The 21,686-nt window shown below is 40.7% G+C and overlaps 1 protein-coding gene across 1 annotated transcript; it reads right to left on the bottom strand.

Moving 5' to 3' along the window:
• Nucleotides 1-222: 222 nt before the first annotated feature.
• On the bottom strand, nt 223-21,250 carry mia2 (MIA SH3 domain ER export factor 2). Its single transcript, XM_067614846.1, has 28 exons — nt 20,992-21,250; nt 20,614-20,747; nt 19,154-19,240; nt 13,655-18,962; nt 13,226-13,528; nt 12,860-12,960; nt 9,641-9,772; nt 9,442-9,463; nt 9,191-9,279; nt 8,828-8,899; nt 8,307-8,417; nt 7,746-7,817; nt 7,516-7,620; nt 7,202-7,324; nt 6,749-6,928; nt 6,509-6,599; nt 6,232-6,299; nt 6,073-6,143; nt 5,878-5,979; nt 5,691-5,787; nt 5,287-5,354; nt 4,837-4,922; nt 4,581-4,694; nt 3,962-4,096; nt 2,490-2,663; nt 2,232-2,284; nt 1,945-2,122; nt 223-1,856 (listed from the first exon to the last, which is right to left on the bottom strand). Exons 1-28 carry the CDS (start codon nt 21,110-21,112, stop codon nt 1,660-1,662), a joined length of 8,394 nt encoding a protein of 2,797 aa, XP_067470947.1. The 5' UTR covers nt 21,113-21,250; the 3' UTR covers nt 223-1,659.
• Nucleotides 21,251-21,686: the final 436 nt, after the last annotated feature.

Genomic DNA, 21,686 nt, shown 5'->3' with positions numbered 1-21,686 from the left:
AGAATACTACAAGAATAATATGATTTGCAATTACTAATTTAACATAAAGCATTTCAACAGCATATGTATGTACAGTAAATATTATCCTGATCAATAACGAAGCCTAACTTCCAATTACATGCCAGTGTTTTCTTATCCATGTTAGCCGCTGATTGCTGTTACAATTCCATGTGCAACAAATTGCACATTAATATAATACATGAGTGAAATATGGAGGCAATAACAATTTGACAATCTTTATTCATCTATTAATAATCACTTTTTACAAAATTCACATGAATGTCATTCTGCCTGTGTTTACCTTCAGAGCCATTCTAGCTTTGAAAGTAGCCACTCTTCCAGTCAGTCCATTTGATTCACCACTCTGTGACTAACAAGTCACAGCTTACTTCAAGAAAATACAAATGGCTATTATAAGCCACTTTATTCAAGCCAGGCCATATGTAAGTCATTGTAACAAGATCAAAAGCACTGTTTACTTGCTGCTCTGTTTGAAGAAGTAGCTTTTATGATGAATCTTCAAAATCCCACAAGAAAGCCAGTAAATTAAGTTATGCACTGTAATTATATTTCAAGAAAATGTCTCCTTTGACCTATGAGGAGTATTTATGGGTGTTTAAGACCAACTCAGTTCAGTCTCTGACAAAACAAGACTAAATGTGATCTGACAAAGTGTAGTAAAATCCGTGTCAACAACAACAACAACAAAGCAGATGCTAAATGGCTAATTTTTTTAAATTAAGATGACAATGGTCAATGAGTCTTTGTATGACAAAATATAATGCATTTAGCCTAAAAAGATATAAGTATTTCCTCCCTGACAGCTTCTTTTCTGTCATCAGCATGAAATGTTGACCACTGACATAAAATGCTCCATTCTCAAAACCAACCACACATACAGCGTTCCTACATGCACACATGTTGTCCTATGTTCAATTAAAAACCTTTCTGGCATTGTCAAGCAAACAAACAACTGTTTCTGCTTCACATGGCAACATCTCCCGCATAAATATACACACGTACATGAGATTAAGCTGCTGTGCTCCTGGCTGTGAAATAGTTGTCGCACACTCTGGATCCATATGCATTTCTTTTTTTATTTAGATGACATTTAATGATTGATTATTATTGATCTCGAAGAAGGCCTGAGGGCCGAAACGTCATTTAAATAAAAGAGAAATGAATATGGAGCCAGAGTGTGGAACACTTTTTTTTACCTACTCTCAAGTCTACTTTCAGTGATCAGTACCTCACTACAACCCTTGGTGTGTGATACTTTTCCATCATATGTGAAATTGCTGACACCATGACTCCACAACAACAGGGACTACCTGACAGGGAATGCAGCTGGATGATGATGATTGTGGCAGCATGAGAGTAAAAGAAAGGAAGGAAGAAAGAAAGAAAATGACAAGGCAGAAGAGAGAGAAAAGACAGGATGTAAATGGAGGAGAAAGACAGAGCCTAAGAACAAAACGGGTTACTGATGGCTGATAGTTTCCCCTCCATTGACACTATCATTAAATACATCCACCTGCTTAATAAATAGTTGTTACAGAAAAGAAAAAGGTGGAAAAAGCTGCCTGCCCACCATCCATCTAATGCTGACTGAACATTAACCAGAAACACATCTTGGCTCAAGTGGAAATATGGGTAAGTTCAAATGACGTCTTGAGGCGAGGGTGTGTGCTCCTCTGGCGACTGGCTGTGTGGGCGAGGACCCATGGAAGGAGGCGGGATGTCATCGGGCGGAGGGGGCCGCATCGGGGGGCCGTAGGAGGGCATGTGAGGGTGAGGTGGTCCACCGGGAGGGAAACGGGGAGGGAACATCATGCCTGGAGGTGGAGGAGCCCACACTGGAGACAAAGGATAGAGAGAGTCAGGTCACACTGATGACATCTGGAGATAAGATGGTACGAGCTGTAAAGATGTGGGACTTCTTACTAGGCATCATGGGAGGCCCCCCCGGTCCCCTGGGAGGATAGAAGTCAGGAGGTGGGGGTCCATAGGGGGCTCTACGAGGAAAGGGACCGTCCATGGGGCCCATGGGTGGGCCAGGAGGGGGTGCGCCCCCCATCCTTGGATCTGCTTCAGGGGGAGTCCTTCGATCACTAGGACCAGACTGGTGACAGACACAGAAAGGTAAATATTACAAAGGCTGCACATTTAGATCCACACACACACACACACACACCCCCACACACACACACACATATACATACATGTCTTACCTCTCTGTGATCTTGTTCACCAGGTCCAAGGCTGTTCTCTCTGAATGAACCATCTGGATTGACAAACACGTTGAGGAGTAGATGTGACTCAAGTCCACATTCAAATACAGATATTCACAAATGTTTCCCTTCAGTGTTTTCATTTCAATGCATCTAAGTTCAAGTAAATACATTTGAGAGGACATCTACAGTACAAAAGTTACAAATGGGAACATTATAAAGGAATGACAAGCAGTTATAGAGTTTCCAGTCACTCACCTGCCATGTCTGCAGGGTGGGGGCGTCCTGGGGGGCCAGGAGGAGGGAGGCCCCTAGGATGGGGAAGAGGAGGGCCGAGTGGGAGGGAGCCAGGAGGAGGCAGAATGCCCATCGGTCCTGGAGGAGGAAGAGGTCGCCTGTACATGGGACCTCCTGGTTCTGGAAACATGTAGCCTGAGCGAGAGAGATGCAAAGAGATGATATGTGAAGAATATTATAACAAAAAATCTTTCCTCAGGTGTAAAAAGATAAAACGATGCTCTAACGTGTCACATTGATATCATTGGAGGTTTCTCCATTTATTAAGAATGTTGAGGACAATAAAGTGTGATTGTCTGATGGATACATGTTGACCTAAAACTAAGAAATATGATCAAATCTGAGTTTTGTTGTTTATAATTTATAATTTAGACAAAATAAAAAGTTGTGTAAATTGTGTTTTCAAGTGGACTTTTAGGATCATATGATGTATGATCTGATGTCCACACTGCTGAATCACAAACACTTCTATGGCAGAGCTTCATATGCAACTAGCTTTCCTGTTTCACAATGCAATAAACATAATACACATGCACTGTCATCATGCATTAGCATTCTCATGCACACGATATTCCATAACTTTTGACTTGACAAACACAGGAGCAGCTAATAACTAATAATAATGATGGCTCGCTGTGACATCATAAATGGAAGGTAATGTTATTAGTAACACGTGTGCTTTTCCTGCTATGACAAGTCAAAATTTCTGCTGTGAAAAAAGGGCATTTGGAGTTCGAAAACAGTGTAAACACATGATACCACGATGCCTTTAGTACATAATGAAATACTGGGCCTGAACACAATCACAGTGCACACGGTGCAGCATAGTCAGACAGAATTCTTACTCATGTATAAATAATGTAACACAGTGAACATGATGCATGGTTGATAGCAAAGCGGAAATCCAGCAGTGCCACATGCACGTCTCCCTCTGAGAGTGAAGACTCATACGTAAATGTTCCTCGGTGCAGTATGAAGGCTGATTCTCACTTTGATGTGCAGGAGCAGGAATCAGCAGGAACACAACTGTTCTATTTTCATCCTTGCATTCACAACTCAGTGTTAGTATTGTCAGCACGGTGCAGTTTTTTTTATATTTAGGTCACCTTGAGCTGACTAGATTATTTTTTCAACACTGGACCTCAGTAAAATAAAAACATAAAAACATACATCAATAAAATGTAAAGCACATTTAAAACACTTCAATGTTTAAATTGTTTGACAAGAAACTTTTGGTCTTTAAGGAGTTTAAAATCTTAAGCACTTACCTGCTTAGTTTTGGATCAAACTGAGGAAACATACTCATTTGTGATTGTCAGAAATGATCTTTTTTTTGGCTGTGCAGGCATCACCAGGCCTTTCTGATAATACTGGTAGACCTGCCATAAATTTATGATTGTCTCTGCCTTTCTTTGTCTTGCATTTACACACACCTGGAGGTCCTAGGGGCCCGAGGGGTCCTGGCGGGGGTCCCCTGCGTTCTCTCTCCCATGTAGGAGAGATTGAGCCACTGTCTGAGTGAGGACCTCCGCTCCGCTCCATGTCCCCATAGCCACCAGGGGGCTCCACTGGACCACAAGAAAGTGGGAAGGAGAGAAGGAGGGAGGAGAAGAACATGACAGAGAGAGGAACAGACAGAACCGATAGCCCAAAAACAAAATATCAGATAGTGAAGGCAATTACACCAGAATGAGCAAACATTTTCACATGCACATTCCAGAGCACCGATAGCATGCCAGCATTCAGACCATGCTACCACACATGTTTCAGCACAGAAGGCTGGCCATTGCCAACATGCTGCATGTGCTTTGTTGTAATGACTGTATGAGACTAGATGAGGAAATGTACTGCATGTAAAATAATCCCAATCAGCGAAAGCTACTATACAGGAAGTGTTTTATAATTTAGAAGAGAGCAAACAGATGTACTTAATCTAATCTGTAATCTATATTTATGCTTGCAATGTAGGTGTTTTTGTAGATCATTAAAGTGGGTCTTATTTGGTTTGGTGTATGGCTGCAGCTGACTGTAAGTGGATTTCTGTGTTCATACCTCTAGGAGACAGTCTAGCAGGTGGTCCCTCCATCAGTGTGGGAGGAGACAGGAAAGCTCTGGTTTCAGATGCGGGTCGACCCAGAGGAGAAGGACCGTACGGTGACCTTTCAGCTGAAGGTGAAAGATAGTTTGGTGAGTGCACAGTCAAGGAGATGTGCCTACTGTTTGTATGCAAAGATCCACCAGACACAGGATATACTGCATGCTCACTAACGCATGTTTAGCGTATTTGTGTGTGTGTGTGTGCGCTAACCTCGGAAAGGCAGTGGTCTAGCCAGACTTTCCAAGGCGTAGGGATCTTTGTCGAGGGCGTCCATTTTAAACTGTGTGTCTGTCAGCCTGTAAATAAACACGCCTGAGTTAACATAGAGCAGACATTGTTTTCTGGAGCCAACACAATGTGATGTATGCAGTGTAAAAAAAAACATAATGAGTAAATTAAAGAAAGAAGAAAACACTCACAAAACAAAAACATTCAGTTTTGATTTTGAATTTTTTAAATGATACCGCTGTTGGTTTCATGTACCACCAACATAAATATATTATATAAAATATATATAATCCATTTTTGAGTACATCTGAAAGTGAGTACACCTTAAACTTGTGTTAATTTAAGTTCAGTAAACTAATGGAGATGAGGAAAGAAAAAGTCTCCAAGAGGGTGCCGTCAGTGACTCGCTCAAAAATGTGGAATTCTGCTTACTTCTGTCTGAGGAGGGCGTTTTCTCTCCTGGTGTCTGATAGTTCTCTGTCTGCTGCGCGGGCTGCCAGCTGGAAAATCAAGTAAAAATCAGAAACATAACGTACATAAAGACAAAGTCAACATCAGCCTGCTACATATAAATATATCACTATGATCAGTGATTTGAATCAAGTGCTCATGACGTTATGGTTCATGACAGTAGGACTGTTAAACAAAATTTGTCTCCTAACATTCAACATCAGAACAGGTCTGTGTGTACTGCAGTAACAGGAAATGCTAAAACATACATTTGACTGTAATCAGTGGCCAAACAATCACAGCTACACCAACACTCTTTGGCCAAACAAAATGAATGGACCTCGGCATGTTTTTCTCACTTTTCTGGAGTGGTTTGTTTTACTAACCCAGTTATTGTGAGCCTTCTTCTCATGAGCTGATATTTGGGTCTGGTAAGACTGTTTGGTTTTCTCCAGCTCTTCCTCCATCTCTTCTGCACGATGTCTGAGGAAACACAGTGATATATACAGGGGAGAGTGAGTATGTGTAGAAAGTATATTACATACTGTTAATGTGATGTGAGGAATCAGCTACCTGTAGTTCTGAAGTTCCTCCATGGCCAATGCAATGTTTTTGTCCGCTTTGTTTAACTTCTCTTCTTTCTGCAGGCGCTCCTTCTCCTCCACTGTCAGCAGTCTGTAAACACAAACATTCATCAACATCCTCATTACTTTTTCAAAAACTTGATTTACACCAAACTTATCCATATATGTGTTTATGTGTCTATACCTGTGCAGCTTGAGCTCGTTCTCCTGGTACATCTCTGTCATAATATTGAGCTTCTGTTGTAATCGTTGCACCTGAGCACATTAATAAAGAGTATTGATACAAAGGCAAATGAATGAATATAATAAAATATCACACTAATGCATAGTTGAGGTTAGCTACCTGATCTGAGTAGTTCTCACTGTCTGACTGCAGAGATAATTTCTCATTCTCCAGCTCCTTGATGCTCACTAGAGGAGAAAAACACACAGAGAGGCACAAAGATGTGACAAACATAACATCAGTGAACTGTTTAATTGTTTTATAACCTGTAAGAACTGTTGTTTACATGTCACAGATTACGTAACAGATTGTATACATTATTGTGGCCATCATCCTGCACTTGTTTTGTTCTGTATCAGGCATCATAATGATCTGCCTTAGTGAATCCTTGACTCACCTTCCAGCTCTTCTTTAGCTTTGACTTCATCATTCAGTTTGGCAAATGTTCTGTCCTTGTCTTCATCGACTGATTTGAGGTCTGCATTCAGCTACACAAAAAAATACAAACACAACATATTTGCAAGTGTCCAATAAATTATATGGGGAGGTTTAATCTCAATAAGTCTGGTTTAGAGATCTCTAGAAAGCTTCCAAACATATTTTATAATATTGTCCCAGTCTACGCGTTGTTGTCTACCTTAGCAGCATAAATGAGTTTCTGGACTTTCTGGAGGTGGCCTTGTGATTCGTCCCCTCTTCCATTCTCCTCTCCTTTTCCTGCTGTCCCATTGGACGTCTCTTCTCCTCCTTCCTCACCTCGTTCTTCTTCCAGGTCTGAATCCCATGCTTTCATTCTCAGCAGCCGATCCGTTAAGGACTAGAAGCAGACAAATTACTTGGTTTAAACCAATTTTCTCACAAAACTAATCACGTCAAATAACAAAAGTGAATCCCTGAACCAAGGTTTTTTATCCGTTTGCAGTCTTCTTTTGTAGTAGTTCTTCAGATAAAGAATATCTATATTATAGATTCTATATACAGTGTGGAAAATTATATTCTCTAATATTTTATTAGAAATTTCAAGGACATTACCCAGTACTTAGCTACAATATAATTTATTTATTTTAATTAATGCTACAACCAATCATACCATTATACGCTCATCTTTGTTGGCCACATCCTGAACCATCCCACTGTAGGCGACCTCACACCTCCTCATCTCCTCCTCCAACTCACTCACTCGCTCTGCCCATCCCTCCACCTGCTGCCGTAACTGCAGACGGAAACAAAAGACAGAGACATGAAACGATGGCGCAGAAACAAAACAGGAAGCTAGAGAAGGACAGAAAAGCACAAGGGAAGTACAGATGGAGAGGGGAGAAAGACTACTTTTTGTACCAAGAATGCTTTAACAATCACTTGTCATCATACACATATCATCACTGTAGGTGTCTGGATGCTCACCTGAGCGTTGCTCTCCTGTTGCAGTGTGTTCTCCTCTCCAGCTGTTTCCAGGTTCCTCTGTAGTCTGTCACTGTTCATGCTGTACACTTTCAGAGTGGTTTGTGCCTAGAAACAGACAGAGAGACAGTCATACTGTCATGAAACACAGAGTGACACAGCAGAAGAGTTAAAGAGGAAACAGCAGCGGTAAGGAGCAGAAGCAGGAGAGCTTGAAAGATGGAGAACTGTACCTGTTCTTCCTGTGACTGGAGGTCTTTGGTTTCTTCCTCACATGTTTTCATGCTCTCCTCGAGCGCTGCTATCTGGAATGATAACAAAAAATAATTCACTGGATCAATATCACACTAGGGGCTGCAACCGATGATTATTTTCATTATCGATTAATCTGTTGATCATTTTCTTGATCAATTAGTAGTTTGGTCCATAAAATGTCAGAAAATGGTGAAAAATCTTGATCACAGTTTTTCAAAGCCCTCGTCTTATTTTGTCCTGTCCAGTTTACTACATAGAAGACTAAATAAACCAGAAAATATTCACATTTCAGAAGCTGGAATCAGTGAATTTGGATATTTTTTTCTTAAAAATTGACTCCAAATGATTAACTGAATATAAAAATAGTTGGCAACTGATCAATAAATCGACTAATTGCATCTATTACAATAGTATGCTCATACTATTGCAATCATACTATTGCAATGGATGCTCATTCCTATTCCAACTGCGACTCTTGAATAGTTAATGACATGACTGCTGTAGTCTGGCAGTGTTTATAGTAGTGTGTGTCTTCTTACCCTCCTTTCTTGCTCTAGCCTGTGTTCTCTCTGCTGGTCCAGCTGATCCTTCAGTTGATCTAGATCCCTCTCCAGCTCTCTTTTAGCATGTTCCAACTGTCTGGTTTTGCCCTGGAGGAGCAAGAAAACAAGATGTGTTGAGGAAACTCAAGGTCATGCTACAGTGCAAAATGTGAAAAATAATTCCATTTCAGACTAATGTGTGAGGCAGTTCAAATTTTGACCTTTGACTATAGCACCATCATCAGAGCAATATTTGAAAGTGCACCCACATTAAAATATCTAACCTATCAAACATTTTTCTATAATTTTGTTCGGAAGCACTTTTTCAAACATTCCAAGGATTAAAAAGATGTCTGACTGATTGAAGTTACATCTTATAAGAAGTGGTAGAAGCATTTTACAATTTAGGCAAACCTCAAACTTCCAAAAGTATGTCCCACTGATAAACATTTACCCAGGTTTAGATATTTATTAATTTCTAAACCCTCTCTCTCTCTCTCTCTCTCTTTCTGCCTTACCTCCAGATGTTCTGTCTTTTGAGTTTGGGCCAAGACACCACTGTCCCTCAGTGAGGTCTCCAGTTCATCATACTACAAATGACACATAACAAAGAAATAAATCATATTAAGTATGGACAAGATTCCTGACAATCCTGATTTCAAATGACTGTATTTGGATATACAGCGCATATGCAATTACTCTGTAATGTAAGAGGTTTCTGTTTTTTCATCACACTTCAGACATCATGCTAAATATGACATGTTTTTCAAGCCATGCAAATCAAAGCATACTAATCTGGCTTTAGATTAAAAGACATGATGTTGTGTCATACAGTTTCTATCTCCATTTAGCTGACAGTCAGCACTGACACCAGTACCAACCTCTTGTTGACATGTGCTGAGAGTCTCAAGGACTTTACACTTCTCATCCAGGAGCTGTGCAACCTGCTCAGCCATCCACCGCTCTCTACCTGGAAAAACATGGAATACATATCATGAAGATACATCAAATTATTAGTCAATCTATCCTACTCTGTTTTATGTGTTGGTATACAGCAGACAGAGAGAGGAGGAAATGACAGCATTCAGTGATGTATTAGTGAAAATCTTATGTTAAGAAAGTGAGAACTTACTTCGATACATTCTGCTTTTGACCTTTGGAGAAATATGAAGAAAACAACGATCATCCATTAGTCATTACAGAGCTTGATGGATTGTTAAATAGCCTGTCTCTATGTGTGAACCAACAATATCACCACAAATTCATAGAAACAGCATCTTTATTATGTTCATGTGAACTGTATATACTGCGTGTATGTGTTATGTACTCACAGAGCTATAACATCTACAGCTGAACAACAGCATTGTCACCAGCCCCACAAGACTGGAAATGATGACTGGTTCCCATGGCACCCCGTACAGGTCAGGCCCAGGTCTGATGTCATCAGGCAGCGAAGATACAACCTGGAAGAAGGAGAGATGAACTGTTTACCATAGGAGCTGGCTGTGATGAAAATGTTCTGTTAGTATGGGAACAAAATCTAGTTCACTGTTTTTCAACTTAGTGGATTGTATACTTGTTGTGTACATTAGGATCAGCGTCTTCCTACTGCATGACTAACTTGTATTGACTTTTAGACAATACACCTAAAAAAAACTATTTCAATGAATAGTTAAATCTCTTTTTTAATGAATGCTTTAAACACTAAAGGTTAAGTTTTATGCATCTTATCTTCACCTGATCATACAAGTTTCACATTAGACACAGTGGTTTTTAATCTAGATCTTGGTCTATAGGAACAAATGTTTGTCAACATTTACATAGTTACAATCTTGACAGTTTACTACACAGCTGTTATTAGAAACTGTAGTAGAGAAATGTCAGTGGTATAGATAGATAGATAGATAGATCGATCGATAGACAGATTTGACAACAATAAAAGTACATGCAAGACTGCAGTCACTCAGTCCTGACATACAATTAAATTACCGAGGATAAAAACCCGATAAAGCTAACATTTATTTCCATTGTGGTCCTCTAAGGGGAAAAGTGGGTAGGATGGCAGATATTTAAATCAGGCAAGACCAGGTAAAACACATGCAATAACAAAAACACACAATCAAACTAACCAACAGCCAAAGACAAAAACAGAACCGTGCAACAAGCAAAACAAACTTATGATTGGCTTTTCATCAACCATATCATATTTATCTGCTGCAAAGAAAATTCACAAACACCTGCCATCTTTTAGCTAAACACGTTGACAATCACAAACACATTTGAAAGAGCAACATAAATTTTCAAAATAGTCTTGACAGCTGGTTGGCAGCACTGGTAGGACACATAAAAAGTAAAATATGAGAGGTACACAGTAAAATGTGCACATTTTAAGGAATAATACTGAGCTGTTTTCAGTTACATTGACAGTCCGTTACATTCTTTCAGTTATGAAGGCTAGTTGGGAAATGCTAACGAAACCTGCCACATAACGTACATCCTTCACTTTCTCCACGGCGATACTATAGTAAGCTTCAGCCGTCGCCTGAAAGTCCACCGCTCTGCTGGCCAACTGGTCGCTCGCCATTTCCAAATTATTTCATTTGGTCCAATATTTTAGTGATATTTTTCATCAAAACATGACATAAGGAACAGAAACTACAGCCGCCAACCGGGCTAGCGGTGGATTCACTTCCCAAACGTTCAAGAGTGGACGACGTCACGTTGCACGTCGCAGGGGGGGAATATTTTGAATTTTCTCTACAAACTCCCTGTAACGACTCGAATAGATTGTTACTGCTTAATATAATATGATAAAACATATATAATAAACACGAATGATTAGATATAACACACATATGTTTTTTTGAGTACTCATGCCGGCTCAGGAAGGGGCAATGACACCCCTGCTAATGTAAATGGTTCACTCGCAACGTCACCAATTGTAGAATGCCACACTGGCATATCGGAGCAGTGACACTAAAAGAAACAGGTGTCACCTAAATAACTACAGTATTCTCAATATGACACGTGTGACTAAATATAATTATCACAAAATTATGTGTTTACACAAAAGCCCCCATCCCCTCTCTCGAGCAGCGTGTGACCATATATTATCTGTTTTGAGTTAAGGGCACAGGCTAATAAGGCTAAAAACAAACTGGTTTTAGTAGGACACAGGTGAACACATGACTCAGGTTAACTTGTTAACATTCATCTAATGTTAGACAAAAGGTTATACTCACCGAAGCTGCCTCATTTTCGTTCATTTGAAACTAGAAAATAACTTTGCCTCTCAAATGATTTAAAACAGACAGAGAACTGGCTGGACTTGTGTAGTGGACCAGCACTAGTAGGAATGTGAGTGATCCTTGACAGCTGGGAGGTATGCAAAACTGTATGCCAAAGGCAGAGTCATATCAACATGTCACAAGTTCAGTGTCTTAAAGGACCAGACCCAGCACTTTCAGAGTAACTGTATGGATCAAGAGGGCCAGGCGGTTGTTTTGCATAGTTTTGGAACCAAAGCTGCCCATAGAAAATAATCCATAAAGGCAGAAGTTGCCCTTTGTATCAGTGAACCAAAAGTTACCCAACTAAACATGACAGGTTGGGTCTAGCAGAAGTTCAGTGGAAACCTGCTTTTACCTGCTGTAAATTATGATCAGTATCCACCAGACCATGCTGTAAGAATGCACAGAATGAACCTATTCCAAACTACTGTTCATTAAACTTTTAGCACTTATCACCTGAGAAAACTTAACTAAAGTTAATTGTTTAAGAATATTCCTCTAATTGCATGTAAGGTTTTATTATGATTTATGGCACTATTTAAGACATTTGTGGTACTTTTGTTTTGTTGAAATGATGAAACATCCCTCTCAAACACATAGACTGAAGAAATATACAGTACTGTGCAAAGGTTTTAGGCACTCTAGATGTTTAGATTCTTATCTATTATGTAATATCATCAGGGAGGCGTCTGATCAGTCCCAAATTTATTCTGCAGCATGACAATGACCCCAAATGTACAGCCAGAGTCATAAAGAACTAACTTCAGCGACAAGAAGAACAACAAGTCCTGCAACAGATGGTTTGGCCCCCACAAAACCCTGATCTCAAGATCATGGAGTTAGTCTGGGATCACAAGAAGAGACAAAAGCAACTGAGATGCTTAAATCCACATAAGAACTGTGACAAGTTCTCCAAGATGCAGGGACAACCGTCCTGCCAAGTACCTTAAAAAACTGTGTGCTGATTAGAGCTGCTGCTGTTTTAAAGGCAAATCATGGTCACACCAAATTATGATTTCATTTAGGTTTCCTCTGTTTACTGAACTTTGTATAAAGTCAATATTTTTGAAAGCATCCTCACTTTGGCACAAAACTTTGGCACAGTACTGTATATTGTAGCTGTATACCGTAAACCTGCTCTGTTATTCCACTATCACAAAGACAAATTACAAATCTGTTTTAGATTATTTAATAATAATCTAGCCTTGTATTGGCTCCCATGGAGTGATCTGATTGAACCTGATATCTGATAACTCTTACCTGTACAGTAAGCCATATGAGGAGCTTCCTCACTGCACAAACATGAGTGAATGAATCTTCAGCAATCTGATGAACAAAGTCCAGAATCTGCTTCATTACCCCTGGGGTCAGAGTCACACACATAATGGACAATTAAGCTTTTATCACCAACTTCTTTTATGGTATTATAAATATAGTGTATAATCTGATGGAAGTTTGTGTAATACTAATGTAAAATATGCCATATTAGCCCAGGTTGCGTGTTGCAGGAATGAGGCTGCAGAAGGTTAGAGTAGCATCCACTTTTATATTTCTTAATTTAAAAGAAATCATCTTTTCATCTGTTAATAATCCTCCACGATGAAGGGATATGTGGGTCATCCATACCTTTCTGTGACTGTGGTGATCCAGGCTGATTGTGAGACACCTTACTACCCGTCTCCTTGGGGGGCATTCTCTCTTCTTCACCTCCTCTTTCCATCTCTCCTCTTTTCTCAGTTTCCTTCTCTTTTCCTGTGCCTCCACTCAGTTGTCCATCCCTCTCTTTCTCCTCCTCCATCCCTTCATCTCTGCTGATGTTGTCACCCACGCCTACAGAAGCATCACCTGTCTTTCTTGACTCGTCGCCCGCAGTCACCTCCCGATCTTTGCTGTGTGCTGAACAGGATGCACCGACACAGCTGGCCTCACCTGTATATGGGAACACATGCATTCTGATTGAGACAAATGCAAAAACCATACTAAACTTGCAGAATTGAATTGAATCAGAGTACCTCTAACATCAGCCATGATATTTGTGGCAATTAAAACATATACCTTGACGGTTTGCTCGAATGATGTCTGATTTTCGTGTGTTGAATGTCTCTCTCACTCTTTTCAGCAGCATTTCTAGTTTCTGAAGTGCGATGAGTGTTCTGGTCTTTTCCTTGTCCTCCTGCGGTGCATCTGTGAGCTTCATATTCGGAGCAAAGAGTGTCTCCCTGCGGTGATGCAGAAGTGTTTCTATATCCAACAATATAGACTCATCATCATCAAGGTCTTCAGTCGTGGGTTCTGAGTGGCCCAGAATGTAATCCAAAAACTGCAGCTTGTGTTGCCCAAAGAGCTCCTCCAAAATAGTCGTGTCATCCGCGCTCATATGGGTGAGGAGGGTCTTGTAATGTTTGGAGGCGGTTTTCGGTTTGAGGGGCGCTTCGGTGTTCGGAGACAGAACGCTGGGATGAGAAGGGGTCTGTGTTTGGGAGGGAGATGATGGCTGGATCTCGGCAATGGCAGGAGAGTCTTGACTTGTAGGAGTAGCGGAATCCGGTTCTTGCTCAGGAGTCAAAGAGGCTTGTGGCTGGGACGTCTCACCTGTGCTGGTATCCAAACTCGGCGCCGGTTCTGTTGACTCCTTTATTTCAGTGGTTGGCGTTTCGCCGAAGAGGTTGAAGGCATTTTTGAAAAGACCAAACGCTCCTCCACTTTCAGCCTCTGCTGTCCCTCTATTGTGATCGTCAGAGTGTATTTGTTCTGTTATCTTCCCAGTGTCGCTGGTTTCACCTGCACATTTCATATCCGCATCGTTACAGAGGTCTGCATTTTTTGTTTCGCCTGAATACAGATGATCTGAACTTTCAATAGGAAGCCTGTGGTCATTCTCACCTGAATATGGCACCTCATTGTCTGCGTGTTCATTTTCTCCTTTCTGATCAAAGATGCCGTTTGCACTGTTTCTACCAATGTGTTCATTCTGTTCAATGTTTTTTGTCTCCTCTTGTTCTTTTTCCCTCACATCAGCCTTAGTATCATCATTTCTTTTTTCTTCCATTTCATTTTTCATCTTTCCCTCCTCCTGTATTCTATCCTTATCACTCTCAAAGAAGATCCTCTCACTCTCTTCTGTCCTGGCTGATAACATGTGACCACTGTCATTCTGTCCTGTTTGTATCGTCCCCTCATAAACTGAACTCGATCCATTCTCGGAGTCGTGTTTTTCATCTTGAACAGATTGAGAACAAAGCTCATTTGAACATTTAAGACTCTCCTCTTCCTCTTTGCTCTTCGTCTTGTCCTCCACATCCTTTGCCTGCTGTTTTACTTCAACCTCCCTCTTCTCCTCTTCCTTAACCTCTACTGCCTCCTGTTTTTCCTCTTCCTGTAACTCCCCTTCCCTCCTCTCTTCTTCTGCCTGGAAGCTTTCAGTCTGACTCTTTTCAGTCTTTTCGGCTGCTTCAGAGAACACAGATTCCGATTCCTCTTGTGTTTCTTTCTCATTGCCGATGTCGTTCTGATTGTGAGGTGAAGAGTGGAGACCTTTTACCACCTCTTCCAAATCCTCCTGCTTCTCCTCTTCTTTTAACTCCTCCTGTTTCTCTTCTTTCTTTAACCCCTCCACCACCTCCTTCTTCGTCTCTTCCTTTACCTCCTCTATTTCCTGCTGCTTCTCCTCTTCCTTTAAACCCTCAACAGGCTTCTCTTCTTCTTTTAACTCATCCTCCTCTTCCTGCTTCTCTTCTTTCTTTAACTCCTCCACCACCTCCTTCTTCTTCTCTTCCACGTCCTCTTTCTTCTCCTCTTCCTTCAACTCCTCCACCACCTCCTGTTTCTCTTCCTTCTTTAACTCCTCCACCACCTCCTGTTTCTCTTCCTTCTTTAACTCCTCCACCACCTCCTGTTTCTCCTCTTTCTTTAACTCCTCCACCACCTCCTGTTTCTTTTCTTCCTTTAATTCCTCCACCACTTCATCTTTCTCTTCTTTCTTTAACCCTTCCACCACCTCCTGCTTCTTCCCTTCCACTTCCTCTTCCTTCTCCTCTTCCTTTAACTCATCTACCACCTCCTGTTTCTCTTCTTTCTTTAACTCCTCCACCACCTCCTGCTTCTTCTCTTCCACTTCCTCTTTCTTCTCTTCTTTCTTTAACTCCTCCACCACCTCCTGCTTCTTCTCTTCCACTTCCTCTTTCTTCTCTTCTTTCTTTAACTCCTCCACTTCCTCTTTCTTCTCTTCTTTCTTTAACTCCTCCACTTCCTCTTTCTTCTCTTCTTTCTTTAACTCCTTCACCACCTCCTGCTTCTTCTCTTCCACTTCCTCTTTCTTCTCTTCTTTCTTTAACTCCTCCACTTCCTCTTTCTTCTCTTCTTTCTTTAACTCCTTCACCACCTCCTGCTTCTTCTCTTCCACTTCCTCTTTCTTCTCTTCTTTCTTTAACTCCTCCACTTCCTCTTTCTTCTCTTCTTTCTTTAACTCCTTCACCACCTCCTGCTTCTTCTCTTCCACTTCCTCTTTCTTCTCTTTTTTCTTTAACTCCTCCACCACCTCCTGCTTCTCTTCTTTCTTTAAACCCTCCACCACCTCCTTCTTCTTCTCTTCCTTTATCTCTTCACTTAACCCCCCAACTTCCTCCTTTGTCCCTTCCTTTAACTCCTCTGCTCCCTCCTTTTTCTCATCTTTCTTAAATTCCTCCACTTCCTCCTGCTTCTCATCTCTCTTTAACTCATCTACCGCCTCACATTTTTCCGGTTCTTTGAACTCCTCCACTTCTTTCTGCTTCTCCTCTTCCTTCATGTCTTCCACCTCCTTTATCTCCTCCTGTTTCTCCTCTTCCTTTAACTGTTCCATCTCCTCCTGCTTTTCATTGTCCTTTAAGTCCTCCACCTTCTTCTGTTTCTCCTCTTCCTTTAACTCTTCTATCCCCTCCGGCTTCTCATTGTCCTTTAATTCCTGTGTCTTCTCTTGTTTCTCCTCTTCCTTTATCTCCTCCACCTCTTTTACCTCCTCCTGTTTCTCCCCTTCTTTTAACTCTTCTATTTCCTGCTGCTTTTCCTCTTCCTTTGATCCTTCCTCAGTCTCTGCGTCTGTTTCGGATTTCCGGTCACTTTCCTTCATAAAGTCTTTCTCAAAGTTTAATGTGTCTTTCTCAGCCTGAGCTGATTGGAAGTTGGTTTCCATTTCCATTAATTTGTCTGCATCACCTTCACTTTTTGTGGTCATCTTTTGCGTCTGTGGAGACACAGAGGCCAGATCTATGTTGTCCGTATTGGTATCTTGATCGGGTGTGCTTCCGGTCCCTCTGACCTCCTCTGAGGAATGTTCATGCATTTCAGTAATTCTATTAGCAGTATGGGATGAACCAAAGTCCTGAGAGCTGCCTTCAACAGATTGTGCTTCTCTTCCCTGTCCTAACTCACCATGATGTGTCTCTGTTTCTGTGTTATTATCAGTCTTGGCTAGAGTGTCTGAATGACCAACAGTTAAACTGTCATCCTCACTGGGCACTGGTTCATTCTTTTCCTCAGCTGTGTCAGATGATAAAGAAGGCAGACTCCCTCCACTGCTGTCTTCTGCACCACCACTGACTTGACTTTGTTCTGCTGATTCATCACGCAGAGTCTTGGGAACTTCTCGGTGATGTACATCTGTCTTTTCATTACTCCCTTCACCTTTATGATCAACACCACTGGCACCAATTTTAACAGACGTTTCAGTAGATTCTTCTGTGTTATCACTCTGTTTTGTAATTTCTGCCTCTTCCTCATCCACGCTCTCTGTTTTCTTGCCTTGCAGCGGATCTTTTTTGACCTCCTCAGCCTCACTATCAGATTGTCCCATGGAATTTGACCCTAAATCGTAAGAACTGGAAACAGACCTTGAGGCGATGTCATCTTGTGAAACAGAATCCTGATCAATGTCACTTGCAGTTTGAATTTCTTCTCCTGGCTCTCTGCCATTAAACTCATCCTCATTTCCTACTGATTCGGGCATCTGATGATCTTCACTCTCCATTTCTGTCTTCTTTTCCTCATCCACTACATTTTTCTCATTCTTGTTATCATCTAAAATTTGACCTTCCTCTTCTTCCTTGCTAGACGATACAGCATGGGACTTTTCCTCTAACTTGTCATTACTGTCAGCATTGACTGTTGCTTTGTTGCTAGACTGTGTCTCTGTGTCTGACGGGAGATGTTGATCTTGTTGAGTTTCAGTTGTGTCTTTGTTGGAGCTGCTGATCATATTATCACCTTCTGCTTCAAGGACTGACTCTGCTTTGGTCACAACCTTTTCCTCTAGTTTCTCGAAGCTCGGCTCTATCTTTGCCTCATCTGTCAGTGCAGGTTGTGATTGACTGGTGTCCACAGTCTGTGAGCCTGGTGGTTGTTCTAAGGTTTTGTCCTCCTCTGTCTCTTTAGAGCCACTTCTTGAAGTCTCATCAACTTCATTCTTATCTTTCCTGAAGCCTAAAATGTCTGTGACCCCTAAATCAAACCATGAGCTGGATGCTGGCTGTTCATCTTCCTCTTGGCTTGTCTCCTCAGCCTCTCTAATATCGGCTGTTGTCTCGTCTCCTGACTCCTGATTGGTCAGGCCAAACCCCAGTGTGCTGGAGAGTCCATTTCCCAGCCAACCTAATGTCCCCATCTCTTTCTTCTCCTCACCTTGTAATTGATCGGCTTCCAGGTCCAGAGACAATCTCCTGCCCCTGAATTTCTCCGCAGGTTCTTTTTCTTCATCCATTTTTGTTTCTTCATCGTGCTCTTGTTCCGTCTTTTTCTCGCCTCCAAAACCAAGCCACCCGGTCATAGTTGAAGTGAAAGAATCGGCAGTTTCTCCATCTTCTTCTTGACTGTTTACACTGTCTTTGGCATCATCAGGTTTCCCTTCTCCTCCCAGCCCCAGCCACCCCGTCATCGAAGAAGTGAAAGAATCTTTAGCCTGTGTCTCTTCAATCTCATCTTTTTTCTCTCCTTCAGCCACATCACCAGGTTCTTCCTCATTTGCCAGACCTAACCATCCTGTCACTGAAGAACTGAGCCAGGAAGAGGAGGAAGACCCACCTTGTTCATTCAGAGCTGCAGGAGTCTCGTCCACTTCTGCGTGAGTCCCGGCAGCGTCATCACCATCATTTTTGTTTTCGTTCTCTTCTGCTGATGCGACTTCAGATTCCTGCACTGGAGATTCTGTAGTGGCGTCTTCAGATGTCAAAGGACTTCCAGCATTAGTGTCATCAGTGTATGGGCTGGTTTGGGTCGCTTCTGACTCCTGGATTGGGATTTCCTGATCACTGTCATCATCATCACCATCAGTGTCCAAATGACCAGAGTCAATGGGATACCCAAACTCATCCATACAGTAGAAATCTGATTCCTGAATGAGGAGAGGAAATAAAAATATGGCACTTAAGTAACAAGTAACCTCAATGCTACAGGAATAAATAAATAATTTTCTGAGAAAGCAAGAAAATAATTTACATGTATTGTAAATGTAGGTTTATTCTTATTCCATCAACTTTCGTACTTATTATAAAAGAAGAGTTAGTGAAATTAAAGCTTATTCACCTGTGTCTCCACTATTTTCTCCATAGTCGCATAAACCTGCTCCTCTTCCACTGCTTCCTTTGGGAAATAACCAAACTTTCTGTCAATCTGAAATAAAAAAAAAAATCACAGTTATAAAGCCACAGCAGCATTGTTGAAGAATTGAAGTAGAGCACACAGGAGAGTCAATATGAGAGCAAATGAGAAACACACAAAGCTCATTTGTTAAATTTCTTCAAAGGTTTCCTCCCTCAGTTTTCAGTCATTTTCAGTGCCAGCTTTATAGTCAAGTGATGCACTTGAAAAGCATGATATTGTGCAGTCCTGTCAGAAAGCAGGCTTGGATTGTGAGTCTGATTTCTCACAACAGAAAAAGCAGACAGAATCTGTATGCAAATTTTATATTATTTATTATTATTTATTATCATTATTTTTGTTTTTAACTTGATATATATTGCATTTGCTGTATATTTCAGCTCATGCAAATATGTGTTACAGAAAAGAATCATCCACAAAAAAGGTCAGTTGATACTTCAACTGAATTCTTTTTACTGCTTTGTTTCTGCCATTTTTCAATCCTGACATGTTTTCTCAGCTAAGGGTTTGATTGCTATCACAATGTAAGATTAAATTATAATCTTAATTTTATCATATTACTGATCATTTCACATCTCATTCAACTATATCCATACATTTCTACATACAAAGTCTTAACAAGCATTTTTTGTGTATGCAGGTGTATGTTTGGGTGAATCATTCCTTAGTAAAAGCTTCCAGCTTGATGGAAATAAGCACTGATTTTGTTTTTGCTATAAGACACTCAAAGTAGTGGCTGTCGGATTTTAGAACACTTAGAAGTTTAAGTAAAATCCCAAAGGCTCATAAATCACTATTAGGAACTGTATTGTGTGGTAGCATGTCAAAGTCTTTAAGAAGTCTTTTATCTAAATAAAGAATTACATCTTATATTTCTAACAAACAATGCTGTTTTTATACAGTTTGTATTTTAAAGATCCAAGTAAGGACAGGTATTGCAAACTAGAATAGACTATAAATGTTGTGATATGTGACACTGGTTCATGCTATATTCTTGTCCATATAAAATAAACGTTAAGTAATAAATAAAGTGATTGCTAAGATAGAAGACAAACAAGTTGCAATGATTGTTATTATTCACTAGTTCTGTCACTATCATTATATAAATGAAGTGAGGTGCTCTCACAGGCATTTGTGTTTCTCAGCCACAGTATTGCAAAAGCTTCCAACATGGCTCAACCAATCAGTGCAGAGAACCTCAACTATCTGTATTATAATCAAGACTAATCTCACATTTTAACCTATAGAACCAGAGATGAGAGACTATTTCAATGGGGTAGGTTATTCATTATATTTTGCTTTAAAGAGACAGGGATACAGACAGACAGACCGACAGACAAAAAGACAGACAAAAAGACAGAGACATACAGAGATATCAGACGTACACTGCCTGCCCAGAGGTCTTCCCTCTTTCCGGTCAGTTTGTGGTAAACAAGGATGGTGTCTCCTCGTCTGAAGCTCAGGAAACGACAGTCCTTACCATGGTGGTCCCTGGTGGCCTGTACCCTGCTCATCATGCCTACACACACACACACACACACACACACACACACACGCACGCACGCACGCACGCACGCACACACACGCACAGTGGCAGAGACATAAAGATTCACATAGGTGATAACAATGGATAGATAGTTGAAATAGGTGAATAAATTAATTACTATGAAATACGATTGCTTTGAAAAAAAGCCACGTTATAGACATAGTTTATTACAGTATATAATGCGTTAGAATGATATATTAGTAGCTTTAGCACTTACTTGCACACTCAGAATCTCCACAGATCTTGTAGTCAGACAACAAGCCCAGATTTAAGTGAGGTAAAATCATAAAAACTATGCCTGTACCCCACAGGAACATGTAAGCCAGTGAAACAGCCATTCCTCACGTTTTAACAGTAGTGTATCAAGAGAAAATGCCCATAATTGGGGAAAATAACTCCGGTCAGTTGTGCTGGCAAGTGGACATTGCCTCTAAGCTGTTGCTGTCATGAAGACTCAATGGCAAATGAGAGAGCTGAGATAAGATATGTGCTAAGGCAAGCATGATAATCATTAACATTCAACACGTTTGTTTTTTTTACAACCTTTGTGCGTATAGTCTGTATAGTATTTTTTTTAATGCTCTTATATTTTGTCATCATATTTTTATGTCTTTTTATATATATGTATTCACTGTTTCTACAGTTAATGGAGCCTCCCAGCCAAAGTATTTCACACGATTGTACTTGTATAACAAGTGACTATAAACATCTTGAATCGATCTGGTCGCTGGTAAAAGGTTTTTATTTTACTTTAGAGCTTAATATTAGAAGAAAATTCTATAATTTGCATTTCAGAGTGGAAAAAAATCAACATTTTGTGGACTTCGCCCCCTTTTATCTATAAAAAGATGACGACACGCGTTGGCGTTTATTACCATGGCAACCAACGCAGCGCGCAAAGAAAGCGTCATA

This window comes from Thunnus thynnus, chromosome 16 (assembly GCF_963924715.1).
Source record: "Thunnus thynnus chromosome 16, fThuThy2.1, whole genome shotgun sequence".
In the NCBI taxonomy this organism is placed as follows: Eukaryota; Metazoa; Chordata; class Actinopteri; order Scombriformes; family Scombridae; genus Thunnus; species Thunnus thynnus.
This window is presented reverse-complemented; position numbering and strand designations above follow the sequence as displayed.

Bases quoted from the DNA above. Each gene is read 5' to 3' on its own strand.
- mia2 (XM_067614846.1), bottom strand. From the start codon at position 21,112: ATGGCTGTTTCACTGGCTTACATGTTCCTGTGGGGTACAGGCATAGTT. The intron at 6,600-6,748 runs GTAGACAACAAC...TTTTTTGTGTAG, and splicing joins AACTCATTTATGCTGCTAAG to CTGAATGCAGACCTCAAATC. The intron at 4,097-4,580 runs GTATGAACACAG...CTTGTGGTCCAG, and splicing joins TGCTAGACTGTCTCCTAGAG to TGGAGCCCCCTGGTGGCTAT.